Source organism: Nannobrachium achirus, assembly GCF_963921795.1.
Source record: "Nannobrachium achirus genome assembly, chromosome: 15".
Classification (NCBI taxonomy): Eukaryota; Metazoa; Chordata; class Actinopteri; order Myctophiformes; family Myctophidae; genus Nannobrachium; species Nannobrachium achirus.
This window is the reverse complement of record NC_137822.1, coordinates 33332574-33348155: the sequence shown is the minus strand read 5'-3', so window position 1 is coordinate 33348155 and position 15582 is coordinate 33332574. Positions and strand designations below refer to the sequence as shown.

Genomic DNA, 15582 nt, shown 5'->3' with positions numbered 1-15582 from the left:
CATGATCTTGCCATCTCATGTTTACCCCCAAAGCAGCTGCCATCACAGAGGAGCTGCTGAAAATCACGGAGGATAAGCGAGACCTGGCAGGCCTGAGGGGATTTGACTCCCCCTTCTACCACACCACTGAGACCCTGACGGGCAGTCAGGCTCAGGAGAAGACCCTGTCCAACGTGCAGCCTGGAGGCACAATCCGGGACGCCCATAACAATGTCGTCTGCACCCCAGAGAAAGCGGAGAGCGCTCCGGGTACAGGTGTGTTTGGCAACAGTGCCGGCGGAGGCTTGGAGGACAGCAGGGGGTCAGCCCTGGGTCTGGAGCAGCCCTGGTCCTTTCAGTCCGTCTTCACGCCCATCGATCACCATCTCCACCAAAGCCCTTCCGCCCCGGAGGACGAGGCGGCCAAATTTGGCCTGTTTTCCCCCAGCCCTTGCAATAAGACCCCGTCCTCGCTGCCCTACGAGACCCTGTTCGACCTGGCTCTCCCCAGGGCGGCCTCGCACTTTGTGGGAAAGAAGACCCTGGAGGCCGTGCACCGAGCTGCGATGGCAAGGCTGTCCCAGAGGGAGGACGGGCTGGAGGACGGCGAGGAGGAAGGGGTGGTGTCCCCTTCCCCCCTGGAGGTGCTCGATCGCCTCGTTCAGCAGGGGAGCGATGCCCACGATAAGGTTCTCAAGAGGTGAGGGGTTAAGCTCGCTTTCTAATTCCAAGTAGGGATGGGACGATATGTGATATTATCATTTATCGTGATAAAAAACACTCACGGTAATCGTATTGTGTAGATTAAATTTATCGTGATATCATCCTCCGTCATGCACTGGGATCGATTTACATTTATTTGCCGTGCTTAGTAAAAGGTAATTATAATATACCTACTTGATACAGTCTTTCTGTCTTTGCCAAAAAATGTACGATCTACAAGCTAACAACGCGACGCGTTGTGAACTTGTAGATCTGCTATTTTTTGGCAAATGTTCCGCCTTAGGATATTGGATTTTGATCCTCTCGATAATATTGTGAATCGTGATGTATTTTGTCACAATAATCTTGATATAGAAATTTTCATATCGTCCCATCCCTGATTCCAAGTGGCCTTCAAGGCTCTCTGTTGCTAATGGCACAGCAATGTGTGTTAACATGTGCTTTCATTATGTAGCCAATGTTGAGTGTCCAGGGAACAGGGAAAAGCAGTGTCGTGTTTTGATGCTTACTGTGCAGGATTTGGCTGGGATGTTTACTTTCCTTCTGTTGAACCATTTGAGAACAACTGCAGCCTTTGTGTAACTGCCCTGCCCCTTCCACCCACACACACGCACACACAGAGTCAGTACTTACAACCAGTGATACAACAGCAGAGGAACTGTCCCCATTACCCTCTAGGTTTTATAATGTACTGTTTAATTGTACATTATGCTAAATACTGTACATGTATTGCTGTTGAGTGATTGTATATCTAATGTATCTGACTATATATTCACCCATACTGGTGATAGATCTTTCACAAACACTTCTACTCCCTGTGCTTTGCTAGCCGTTTACTCCTTTATCATTTTACTCCTTTCTTGACCCTTATCTGTCCTGTGTTTCATACCGCGGTGCTGCTATGACAACCAAATTTTCCCTCGCGGAATCAATAAAGGTGTCTCTATCAACAGCAGAGGGAACTGTCCCTATCACCCTCTACCTTTTTAAACTATCTTCACCAAAGGCACAGCTTGCTGGAGGGAATTTAATCAGCTGAAACAGAGGACCTATTCCAAAGACCTGAGGTTGTGTTTCTTAACCAGTTGCACCTAGTCTCGTGGAGAAAGCCTGGAACGTTGCCTTTGATTCCCGTATCAAATGGAAAAGGAGCTAATAATTGGTCATTGGTCAGTTGAGATTGTCAACACTAAGTGCACAATCGATAACTTGATTGAGTTCTACAAGTTTGGGACCATTGATTGATTGAAAATGGCCTCTGATAGACGCACAGCTCAGTATTACAATGTCCACGGTTTTATTGAATTTCATGTTATCGGATTTCCCTGAGGAATGTATAATATTACATAAAACTCTTATCCAAGAACTTCAGGGAACCTTATAGTCAAGCCTAAATTCCACAGTTCTGACAGTGCCTGTTCCATGGCTTGTTCTATGGAGTATCGGTTATCTTCTAGTCAGTCTTTAGCAGTGTTGCCAACCTAGAGGATTTGTCGCTATATTTAGCTACTTTCCAGACCCCCCTAGAGACTTAATTAGTGAAAAGCTTCTAGAGACAAATCTGGCTACTTTTTCTGCTGATTTGGGGACACATATTGTTTACAGGAGCCAGAGATAAAACCCTATTTTTCCTTCCTTTTCCCTCTCTCTGCCTCCATTTGCTGCTTGCCTGCTCCTCTGTGACACACAAACGTGCACGCCGCATCTCTTTCTCTCTCTACTGGTACTGCCGTGGTGCAAAATAATACAAAAATTCGAATTATTATCCGAAAAATGTGCACGCGCATCGGTTCACGTGCACGCGCTTTTGTGTGCACGTGCACGCCGTGCGCGTGCACCCCACCCCTAGCGACTTCTAGCTACTTCTGGAAGAGCCACTAGCTACATCCGTTACTGGGGAGTTGGCAACACTGGTCTTTAGTCTGCCACCCTCTTGTCCTCCACTGTGTCATTGCAAGGCACTGTTTTAAAGGGTGATATGTATTTTTATTTATTTATTTATTAAGCAATCAGTGTTTGTGTTTAGTAACGGGGGTCTCCCCATCTCTCACCAGTTCTTTAGAAACTAAAAGTCCAGGTTGGCATACAAGTTTTCATCCTATCCGGAGAGAGACTCCACAAAGATCATTTAAATCTGCACCCAAACGATGTGCAGATCTCTTAACTGTGACTCCCGATCCCATTGCCCATATATCCCATAGCAAAAATGTGAATAAACTACTTACATTTGGGAAAGGTTAAAAGCTTCCTCGGTCCCTGCATATTCTATGTGCAATTTCAGATTATATCGCTGCACCAAGTCTGTATGCAGTATGTGCAGGTGCTTGAGTGTGGGGTTAAAAACGTATTGCATCACTGAAGGCAATGTACAGTATTAACAAAAAGCAAGTTATTCAAAGTCATGTTAACCACATGAACCATTTGGTAAAGAATTGCTGATCACAATGTGTTATGAGCTTGTAGATCTGGTGAGATCACTGGAGGACCGGTCAACAAAATATACAGGGTTTAAGTGGTTTAACACAGTGGTTCTCACCCTTTTCAGGCCACGACCCCCAAAATAATCATATTTTACCCGAGGACCCCCCCCCCACACACACACACCCCCTGACGAGCACTAAAAGTTGAGGCATTACGTTTTGTACAACACGGTTCTATTGTGAAAACAGCATATCAACATGCTCACAACGCCTCGCAACGCGAGGCATTGTGAGCATGTTGATAGACTATTTTCACAATTTCTGCCTCTAAAATTTGACGATTAGGCCAATGTTTAATTTTCATTTTAGAGGTATTAAAAAGTCTTTAAATTGTCCCTTTAGAAATGTGCAGATACCCTCTATACAAGTAAAGTTTATGTTGTTTTGTTTACTGTTGAGTGAGAAAACAATGTTGCACATTAACACAATTAGTGCTGCAGGGTATGAAGGGTTAACTTGTCGTTGACGCCACGCAGATCCGCCCATTAGCACACGCTGTTATTGTGTAAGGCATGCCTGGAATGTGTGTACACACACGGACTGCTGAATGACATCAACGATTACGTAATCTAGTCACATGACATGTGTCATGTGACAGTGTGTCATGGCGGCCGCAAGGCTTGTCTTGTTGTTGTTGTTTGGAGCTGTGCTATGGGATATAAAGTCTTATTTGGAGTAAATGAAGTCTCTTTATGGGCCTCTCCATTGACTTAACATGGAGGAGCTTCACTTCGCGTGCACGCCCAACTTGCGTTTTAAACAAATCGCGGACATTACCGATGCGGCCGCGACCGGAGCTACATACTGTAAGTATTAATACATTTACTGTAAATACAGTAAGATTGACGGTGAGCGCTGTCAATGGCGTCGTGTAGTAACCGGTTTTAATGACGGTGAGGATCGTCAAGGGCAGCAGAACAGTTAAGTTAATCATCGGGGGACCCCCAAAATAATGTGGGGACCCCCCTGGGGGTCCCGACCCACAGTTTGAGAACCACTGGTTTAACAGATCATTTTTGCTGGAATTGATTTTTTCTCCTTCTCATCTATATGAATCTTCTACAGGTTACCTTTGCCAAGCAAGTCAGCTGACTGGACGCACTTTGGAGGTAAACATCTGACACTTAAGGACACAACACAGTTCAATGTCAATAAAAGATGATGACTGCAGAAGTAGCACTTGGTGTGATAAGGCATGGTTGGAGATTTATTACGAGCATGAGTCAGCCTTCACAAAATTATACATATCTAAAAATATCACCCAAACTTTCTTGACTCTTTTCTTTGTGTAAAGCAGTTTTGATTCCAGATCCAGTTACTTTAGGACGTGTCACAGATTCTGGAGTAGATGACTTTAAAATGTTTGAGAGCTAGTGGGTGAAAAAATGCTTGGAATAAAAGGAATGAATCGGCTTTGAATTAAAGTAAAATCTGTAATTATTTAGTAGGAAAGGCATCTAGTAACAATTTTTCATGGATTCTTCAGCATTCAAAGTGTTAAGAATCTTGGGTCTGGCTCAGAGATTGTTGAGTGAATAAAGTAGATGACTGTTCAGATAATTTGTGCTATGCAAGTCCTTCTCCCCACTTTGTGCAAAATTCGGAGTGGAAATGTATCCCTGACGGTGTACAAAAATACCATTACGGGTCAGTTGTCACACTCTGATGGTTAAATTAACACTCTTGTGTAGCCTAGCCTTCCTCCGCACGGCCCTCCCTCCCCCGCCCTTTTCACTCGGTCATCCAGAAAAAGAATGTCTGTCTAATTTCCCCCAGCTGCAGATCACAGTAGCAGTGCCTTGTCCTTTTTGCCAAAGTTCCTCTGGCAGACTTGTATAGGACTTCTAACATCAGAATTGAATCACTTCACCCTCGGTTACTTAAATGATAGGAGTCATGTATTTTTGATGGTATGACAAGAAACACACAACTCTTGAAGAACTTAACATAGATCGTGCAGTAATGAAAATTAAGCTCCCCAGGTGACTGTCAACTTAGGTCTTCGAGCAAGCTCTCAAGATGATCTCCGCTGTGTGTTTTTTCTTCTACACCCACGTGTTATGTTGGAAAATAACCTCTGTAAAACTCTGTAGTCATTACGTTTATCCTTTTATTTTATTCTTTATACCACGGCTCTGAATACTGTTTTAAGTTGTGCTCTTTTAGTGTTTGCCTAAGTTTTCTATGCGTTTTCCTATTTTTGGAGGCCCATGATGACACAAAAAGGTAGTCACTAGGGCAGGGTTCCCCAATAGGCGGCCCACGGGCCATTTGCGACCATCTGGCCCACACCAACCCCAGTAATAATGGTGGTATAAGAGCAGCAGCAACACTAGTATATCGTCGTTGTTGGGTGGAAATCTCGTATCTCCAAACATACGCGCACACAACGCGAGGCGTTGTGTGCTTGTAGATCGGCTGTTTTCACTAGTTTAAATCATTTTTAAAATGATAAATTCAAAACGAACGGTTTTGGACATACAAGATTTTCACCCGACAACGACGAAAACTGTCGCTGGAGTAGCGAAAACACCACCATCACCCCCTGCAATGTTGTGGCCCTTGGCTTGATACCCTAGACATAATTCCGCCCTTGGGGAAAACTAATTGGGGAACCCTGCAGTGCACTAGGGATATGTGAAGCTGAGAGTACCATATTGTCAAACAAACATAAATGTACCTTCAGGGACTTGAGTAGGATAACCACAACCATTTTATCCTCCAGAGTCAGACGATATACATCTTAACGTAGTACTTAGACTCTGTAGATCTTTGAGCCACTGAATATTTCTAAAGAGGTACCAGAATACAATGTTAGTATGCCAATTAAGTTGTTTGGTTGGGTAAAGGGTTATTTATGCTCCTGTTATGTATGGAAAATATATAACGTAATATATATTACTAATATCACTGCTCATACTTTAAGACAGTGGTTTAAAAGGCAAATGGACCTCATGGGATATGGACCACTACTTTAACTCCAGACTAAATAACATCTAGGCACATTTTCCTACTTATATTGATCCCAAATGACTGTTCATGGGGTCAGTTTGGAAATGCCCCTGTCAGTGTCTAGTCTCCCCAGCAGAACCCAGCAGCATGATTTATGAGACTGGCGGCTCGTGTGGGACAACCAAGACATACATGTGCTTGTGATGACAGCTAATAACACATTCGCGAAAAAATAAATCACTTTTGACCGCAACAAATAGTGTAAAATTGATAGGCTTGTGGGCTCCACTCTATGCTGTGAGAGCTGCTGGGTTCTGCTGGGGAAACTGGACGACAGGAGCATTTCTGCCTAATAGACCCCATGGACAGTCATTTGGGATCAATATAAGTAGGAAAATGAGCCTATATGTTATTTAGTGCGGAGTTGTCCTTTAATGCATTATTTCCACTAGAGGGCAGTTAAGGGTAAACCATCTTTCACAACAAACATTTTACAATATAAAGTTCCCATCAGTACTCTACTCATTGTGTGAAAAGTTGTCATACAGATAAATTATGTTCGCAGAAAAAAGGTGGGTTCTTCTGGTATAGTCTATAGTTCAACTGGTGGTCTGTGATGGCATTGCATTCAGTAATAATTCATTTCATCTTTATATTGGAGAAACTTAGACAACAGCGATTGGTATTATGTGATATAAGACCACAGAATTAAAGACATTATCATTATCAGTGGCCATTTGGGTTGTTTTTCAATTCCAAAACTACTTCAAGCTTTTGTTAACAGATTTAGGTCTGGAATTAACTTATACTTTAGCTATTGAAAAATTTAGAAAAATGTAGATCTGCTATTTTTTGCAAATCTTGATTTTTTTTTTGCAAATCTTTGTATACATCTTTTTAAAAGCGAACATTTGTAACTCAAATATTTGATTAGTCTGATTAACCACTTAAGAGAAATTAATTCGATTATATTAACATTTATTAATCTATATATCTATTTTTATAATGGATTAGTTCGATTAACTGTTGTACCCCTGCTTTCAGGGATCTCATGGGGTCTTATGTAGGTGCTGCCGAAATGGATATGATATTGATTGGATATTGTATATGAGGGGTTCTAAAACGTCTTCATGTCAAGGACCCCCAAATTGACACTTATTAGCCCGCGGACCCCCATTTGAAAAGATACGCCAGGGACCCCCATAAGAAGTTCTTTTACGGCTCTAGCAGTGATTTTAATTTCAAGGACCCCCAGTTCGATATGCATTAGGCTACGGACCCCCATTTAATGATATTTCTATCTCTAGGACCCCTATTTATAATGTAAAATCAATGTTAATTTAACTCTGAGAGTGTACAAATGATGGGTCCATTTGGCTCCATTTGTACACTCTGAGTTACAGACCCATAAGGGTCCATTTGGTTCCTAACTGTCATCTAGCTGGGGAACCCCTGGAACTCCCTCAAGGACCCCACTTTGAAAACCAATGCTGTACGTTGCCCAGTAGCCCTAGCAGTTATTATTGTGGGCTCGCTCAAAGGCGAGACCAGTATGTTATACCAATCATCCTCAAAAAAATTACCGACAGTACAAAAGCAGGGCCCTTAGCCAATGAGGAGCAGCGTTCTTGGTGACAACACCACCAACCAAGTGTGACCTGATATAAATAACAACACCCACATAAAATGTAGGAGTCTCAGAAGTAATGTTGGAGTGCCCGTTGGGCAGATTGTTATGCCCGTATATGTCGGAGTCAAGGGGCAAGTTCTGCCGATTTAAAATGACTCCAATACGGAAGTAAAACTTCCTATGATTGGCCGCTAGTTGCGCTGTTTTCCCCCTCGGCCGATAGCAAAAAGAATTGTTCACCATTGGATCCCATTCATTTTCCCCTTTCGTGTTCTAACCTTAATTAACATTTTCATGAATACTTTATGGTTCCTATCGCTAGTTATCGCTAGCCTTTCAATCACCATCATATGCGTTTTGTCGAAATTTGGTCCAATGTATTTTAAAATAAATTATAAAGTTGCGGGGTGGGGGCGGGGCCGACTTCTGATGAAACTGATCTGCGGCCAGCCTGCATGCACTGATGCACAATTCGGTTACCCAGAGCAGAGCAGATCTAACAACTCGTCGTAATGCGACGCACTGTTAGCTAGATCGGTTTATTTTGTACAACGGCGTGTAAACATTTTTACAAAATAAATCTATTATACAAACCCAGGTTACAATGTACATTTAGCAGACGCTTAATCCAGAGCTATTAAAATGAGTGAGGACATAAATAAACACATATATTCTCTATAATTATATAAATGTTAAAACATCGTTTTTGTTAATTCGCCTACAATGTATTTACTCTTATAGGCATATCAGCCACAAATACACGACTTGGTATTTATTTATTATGAAGGCTACCTACTGCCCGATTGTGTAACAAGCCTATATATAATGCCACCAAAACAATGCGTCTTTATTTGTTTTTTCTCGTCTTGATTTGTGCAAGTATGGCATGCCATTAAGCTAATAGCCCTACATAAACATATCGACACCAGACAACATATTAGTGGCCACTTACAGCCAAAATAGCCTATGTTCTAAGCCAAGGGAAGCCTATATTATTTTATAAACTCCTCTTTAACATTGGCATATGGCATTCTTGATAATTTGTCAATCATATGCCTACCACAGACTTACTTTACATTAGGCCTACTTCAGACCATTTATCAAATATTTCATGTAACATTTTGGAAACTGAAAACAGCACTTTTTATATGAAGTTGCATGTCCTGCTATCCTGTATAATTGCCATACCTCATATACCTGTTGTTGGAGCCAGGATGGGAGATCTCGGTCGGGAGCTCTTTTGGAATTTGAAGTTGGTCATAGCAGACTTCAGCGACGTGATGTTATGGCAATTATCTGGCTTTTTGTAGGTTTAGAACGGCTATTAGGTAATAATGTATTTCTCCCAAGTAACCACTCGTATATAAAGTGGTATAGCCTATAATCAAGCATCTATACTGGAGCAATTGGTGGCAAACCTAAACCAGAATGTTTAGCTACATATTCTCACAAACACCTCTCACAAACATAGCCACCACGTCGAACAAACGTGAAAATTTACAACTGTCCACATTTTAAACATGCCACTCTTTGAACCGCATTTATTTCAATTTAACAACATCTCGCCTCACGCAGAGCAGCCAGTCCTGACATAGTATTCTGAACATTCTGGCCAATGCTGAAACCTCAAAATGATCATCAGGGTATCAAGTTACAGAGGGAGGGAGGGGGAGGGAGGGGGGAGAGGAGCTGAGCAGAGTAGAGTATCGAATTACAACAGAGGGGTGTGTGTGTGTGTGTGTGTGTGTGTTTTTTTTTTCCCAAAAAATTTTTTTTTCATTTTTTTTTTCAAAACATTTTTTTTTCAAAAAACCTTTTTTTTCAAAAAACTTTTTTTTTTCAATTCTCAAAAAACTTTTTTTTCTCAATTTTTTTTTTCTCAAAAAAAGAATTACCCATATTTGGCCATTACACACACCACACTGCCGCAACATGGCGGTGAAGGCCGCACAGCGGCCTGAACTCTAGACTTTTTCGGCCCGAAGGGCCGCAAACTTCTAGTATAATATAAAACTAAAAAGAAACTCAACATTTAGCCTCACCAAATGGTATTAATTAAAACATTTGAAAATAACACTGAGGCTACAGTATAATTGTCAATAGAACAGTCTGCAGCACGTCAAACTAAGTTAGCACTTACATTCACTCACACATACAAATGTCACACAAATTTGCATAGGAACGCACACAAATAGACATAGGTTGATCTCACATTTTATTTCCAAAATATAAACCAGAATGAAATTGACTGAATCAAAGAGGAGGAATATGCTGAATGATGTAGGCCTGCTACTGTAAAAAACCTCAATCAAACAAATGACATGAATCAAGCGCATTTACGATCGCTGATTGAAATAACCTCTTTAGCCTCCCGGAATAATTAACCCACGATACTGCATGTCAGCTTAATAATTAGTTCATGAATCCATTCGTGAATCCAGCTTCTCTTCTACTGTAGGCTACTTAGCATGTCACAATCACAGACTGTAGTCACAATGGACAATTCATATGCATATTGCATCCATTCCTACATTAATCGCATTGTTAACATAGGTGTCAAATTGTTGTCAGCTTTTGTTAAGAGGTGTGACAGAACTATGAATGCAACTATGAACTATATATGATGTTTATAGGACTGAGGTTGCATTGCAATCTCAGTCCTATAAACATCACAAATCCCTGTTAATAAATATGAATAAACACATGCATATTTCTCTGGACGAATGCCTCTTTGCTTTGTGAAAAGTCTAGTGGACAATTAGCCCCATATAACCTCGAGACACAACAGTATGCAGCGACGGGTGAGGTTCTATATGGGGCTAGTGGACAACTGGATTAGACCCAGCGGAACTACACGGGCACTTTCAAAAGTGGAGTCCTCAACAAGGCTTCCATGCGGGGTACAGAGTCCTAGACGGCCCGGTCAGGTTAGCGGTAGCCTCGGGAACCCAGGCTTGGTTAGCGGCGGCTGCAGCGGCTACTCCAGAGTCCAAACGTTTCGGTGCTCAAATCTCCGTGGCAAAATGAAAAAGTTATTCGGACATTTACTGTCACTGCGGTCCGTCTGTGTCATAGACTGTAGAAAAATAGGCTGTGTTGTTGTTGTTGTTGCGTTGTTGGCTTGTGGGCGATCCACGTTTTCTTCTTCGTCTGCTGTATTTTCGGCAGAGCTCAACACATTCTCCCAAGTATCCTTGCGTTGCACGTGACCGTTGGCAGCCAATAGCATCTCTGGTAGCATTACAATTCTATTTATTTCTATGATGGCGACACCCATTTCAAGGCGTGGAAAAGGGCCGTTTGCGCTGCATAGAAACCAATGGCGTCATTTCGTCCATATTTTTCTACAGTCTATGGTCGGAGTGCCTGTTGGGTAGATCTTTGTGCCCATACATCAGGGTTCCCCAATAGGCGGCCCGCAGGCCATTTGCGGCCCGCGGGGGGCTACTGTCTGGCCCACACCAACTCCAGTAATAATGGTGGTATAAGAGCAGCAACAACACTAGTATATCGTCATTGTTGGGTGGAAACCTTGTATGTCCAAAACCGTTCGTTTTGTATTTATCATCTAAAAATTGTACTAAACTAGTGAAAACAGCCAATCTACAAGCAGGCGTTGTGTGCTTGTAGATGTGCTGTTTTCACTAGTTTTGTGCGACGATCTTGTATGATGAAGCAGGGCTTTGTTTTACCAAAAAACTTACACATTTGAAACTTGGAGATACAAGGTTTCTGCCCGACAGTGACGATATCTGAACTGTCGCTGGAGTAGCGGGAACGCCACTGTCGCCCCCTGCGATGTTGTGGCCCTCGGCTTGTTACCTTAGACATAATTCGGCCCTTGGGGAAAACTAATCGGGGAACCCTGCCATACATGGTGTTCCATGCGAGCCCACACTGTTTTCGTAGGAACAGTATTTCAAGTTACTATTCTTCTTGTCATTATTGGTTCCCCAGGCTCGGCTCCCCTGGACGAGCTGCACACACTGCGCAGCCAGCTGCTGCTGCTGCACAACCAGCTGCTGTACGAGCGCTATAAGAGGGAGCAGCATGCCGTCCGCAACAGACGCCTCCTCCGCAGAATCATCAACGCCACCGCCCTGGAGGAGCAGAACAACGCTATGGTAACGGTTCATACTTTCTGTGTGTCTGTGCAGTGGTGGGAAAAAGTACTCACATTTCATAAGTACCGGTAAAAGTATATATGCTGCAATTTAGTAATACGTCTGTTACACGTAAAAGTACAGAATATAAAATGTACTTCAGTGAAAGTACAAAAAGTAAAAGTACTATAAATGTATAATTTTTCTCACAACGCATCACAACGTGATGCGTTGTGAGCTTGTAGATCAGCTATTTTTGGTGAATCGATTTGGTGTGGACTGAAACAAACACCAGTGCAGTCCAACTCGGGTCAGTTTTTACAAAGTCAAATATTTTCAAAGGCACCACGGCACCCGCTTTGAGAACACCCTGCTGTACCCATTCTTGTGCTGACTTGCGTGACGTTAACTGACAGGGGTTGACACTAAGGTCTCAGAGGCACTGCCCACTTGCCCGAAAAGTAAATCGTCCATTATGAAATGATAGGTAAAAATTTGCGTTTGTAGAACAAGTTCATGTTAAATCCTGTCGATAACTTGAGTAGTGACAGTCACATTGAAAAACCAGAATGAGTGAAACAGTGAGTTGTAAAAAGGTAGTATTTTCCTTCATAAATAGCCACAAATATTTGAGGAAGACGGAATGCACTTGCCCATCGGGCATTTGGGCAACCGTTAGTGTCAACCCCTGACTGACTTCCATGCGTGACTCGCTCTGGTCTCTCCGTCCCCCCTCTGCTGGCTGCAGAAGGACCAGCTGAACCTGCAGAGCGTGGACATCGTGTCACTGAGAGAGAGCCTCCACGTGGAGCAGCAGAGGTACCGCACGCTCTGGGAGGACAGGGAGACTGTGGTGACCAGGCTGCACAGCCAGGTCAGGCAGCTGCAGCAGGGACGAGACGACTTCTACACCAAGAACCAGGAGCTGCAGGTACAACACAGTATGCATACACCAGTGTTCATTTCATTTTACAAACTAGAAGCAGTGCTCTTCCGAGGTCTCCACCAGGCCGTGCGTCCTGGTGGTGCTACTGTATAATAGGCCAGTGTAAAAAGGGTGGCATATGTTCTTCACCTTAGATCTTTCATGGCAATCGGACGCTGCATGCATGATTTGAAGCATTGTATTCCAAAAATGTGTTTTGCTAAAGTCTACCTGCTGGTGGTGCTATAACAGGCCAATGTGAAACATGTAGCATTTGTTCCTTGACCTAGTGGAAATAAGTGTGGCAAATTTCACGGTAATCGCAAGCTGCGTTGATGATTTGAGGCATTTTGTTCAAAAACTGAGCAATCCTGCAAACTTTGGAAGCTAATATTAGCCAATCCGGATCGAATATGAAATATCAGACGGATCGGACTTGATCACATGACTATAGAGATACTGTGTACCGATTTGCGTGATTTTTGGATAAAATCTCAAGGAGTAATATCCAAAAATGTGTTTTACATAAGTCGGCCCAAAGGTGGCGCTATAAAAGGCTGATGTGAAAAATGCAGGGCAAAGGTTTATCCTTAGCCTCTAGGGAGTGCGCTTACAAAGTTTGAAACTGATCGGTGGAGTTATAGGTAAAACCACAAATCGGCCTGTTATAGCGCCACCATGAGGCTGATTTCAAAAATTTGAAGTGGCATTTTGTTCAAAACGGCTCAATCCTACAAACTTTGGAAGCCAATCATAGCCAATCAGGATGGAATATCCAAAATCGAACAGATCTGTGTCGATCACATGACTGTCGAGATACTGCCTACCGATTTGTAGGATTTTTGGACAAAATCTGTAAGAGTAGTGCACAGAAATGTGTTTTGCGAACATCGGCCACTAGGTGGCGCTAGAAAAGGCCCATTTGAAAGATTTAGGGCAGAGGTTCTAGATTGGCATCCAGGGAATGTGTGTGCTCACTTTGGCAGCGACCGGGCCAGCGGCGACTGAGATTAGGTGCACACAAACTGCGAGGACGCACGGACGGACGGACGGACGGACGGACGGACGGACGGACGGACGGAGGGGAAAGCATACTCTCCCCCATGCCTTCGGCTGGTGGAGACAATTACCGTGAAATTTGCCACACATATTCCCACTATGTGAAGGAACAAATGCTACCCTTTTCACATTGGCCTGTTATAGCGCCACCAGCAGGTAGACTTTAGCAAAACACATTTTTTGAACACAATGCTTCAAATCATGCATGTAGCGTCCGATTGCCATGAAAGGTCTAATGTGAAGAACATATGCCACCCTCTTTACACTGGCCTATTATACAGTAGCACCACCAGGACCACCACTGGCCTGGTGAAGACCTGTGCTCGGAAGAGCACTGCTTCTAGTTTTCCTTTTGCTTTTTCAATACAATCTCTCGCAATACAGTTTGGTCTCTTGAGTTTTATTTAATGTTGTCATCAATGTAATTCCTCCAACCAACACCTTCTTCTGCAACAACTGGTCCACTAGCAATTTATACTTTTCCTCTACAAAGCATATGCTACACCTAACTACAAGCCAATGCATTTTAATGTTTATGCCTGCCAGTTTATTGAATGATTGGGGTGGTGGTAATGGGTGTGGCCACTTCTCCTGGACTGCTGTGGGCTGTTCCTCGAGTAATAGGAACATGCCAACAGTCTACATATTGACAAGAAAGAGACAGAGGAGGAAGTGGTACAGTCAGCTGGGGCATTAAGGCCACTGTGGCCTCGGGTCATGCCATTGGTCTGAGGGGCAATGACGGCCATGGCCTTCATGGCCTCCCTGAAATTCCTGCCCCGATTGGCCCTCTCCTTTTCCCTTCTACACCAGGGCTCTTCAACGTCTGCATGACACCAGGCTGAGCCTTATAAACCAAAACAATTCTCATTGTTTAGGTTACAGGCTCCATGGCAGTAGATAAGGCCTCATTTCTACCAGACAGAAACCTGGCCTTGTGAATGCCTGCACATGGCATTATAGCAGGACACGTCACAAGCTGTGCCTTATAGTCCATGGGTTTTGGGGACCCGCCCGACGCGTTCCCAACTTGCTTTCTGCTTCACCCGTGCAACGCTTTGGAACGTTTACGGTCAGACGAGAACGTTACAAGAACGGAGAGTCTTGTGCGCATGCACCGACATGTGTTTACTGGAATTCGATTCACAGGGAATCGAACCCGGGTCTCAATTTTAGCTGTCATCATGCTCTACCGACTGAGCTAAGGAGACAACAGGAAATTCCTTTTTTTGTGCTTTTATCTTTGACAACGTGGATAACCTAGTCCCTTCTTTGAGCCGCATTCGAACGCGGAAGCAGTCCCCTGGTCAAAATTTACTATTCTGTCCATAACGGCACATAATTCGGTAACGCCGCTGAGTCGGCTCATGCGCCGTTCGCACCGTTCCCCGCGGCGACTCGGTCGCTACCGCTCCCTCGGCGGCGGCTCCCGGGGCTCATCGGCGCCTGAGACGTCGTTTATAGTGGCGTGAACGGTAGCGTCGGGTGGCTGGTAACCCTACATAGGGGTATCAAATCTCGCTTCTAGAACAATTTTTTTTTTCTTTCTTCTTAGACCACTGGCCATACCCAATTCGTCCAACCCTTGATACAGTAGGCATACCCAATGCGTCCCCTCGTCCGACGCAGTACAGTACTTGACAAGGCGTCGGTTGTATGACGCTTTAAAGGTGAGAATATGTTGCAGCCGGCCATACGAGATGTCGGTATCCAAAAGGTGGCAAAGGTTAC

The 15582-nt window shown here is 43.6% G+C and overlaps 1 protein-coding gene across 2 annotated transcripts in view; it reads left to right on the top strand.

The window, feature by feature from the left end:
• tsc1b (TSC complex subunit 1b) overlaps window positions 1-15582 on the top strand; it is a 59448-nt gene that overhangs the window by 28810 nt on the left and 15056 nt on the right. The window contains exons 14-17 of one of the 2 annotated variants that reach the window (XM_080742927.1): window positions 37-679; window positions 4248-4291; window positions 11722-11888; window positions 12616-12798. In XM_080742927.1, the coding sequence (XP_080599053.1) occupies window positions 37-679; window positions 4248-4291; window positions 11722-11888; window positions 12616-12798 (1037 nt within the window). Of the gene's footprint in view, window positions 1-33; window positions 680-4247; window positions 4292-11721; window positions 11889-12615; window positions 12799-15582 lie in introns of both variants that reach the window. The other variant, XM_080742926.1, reaches the window with a different exon arrangement.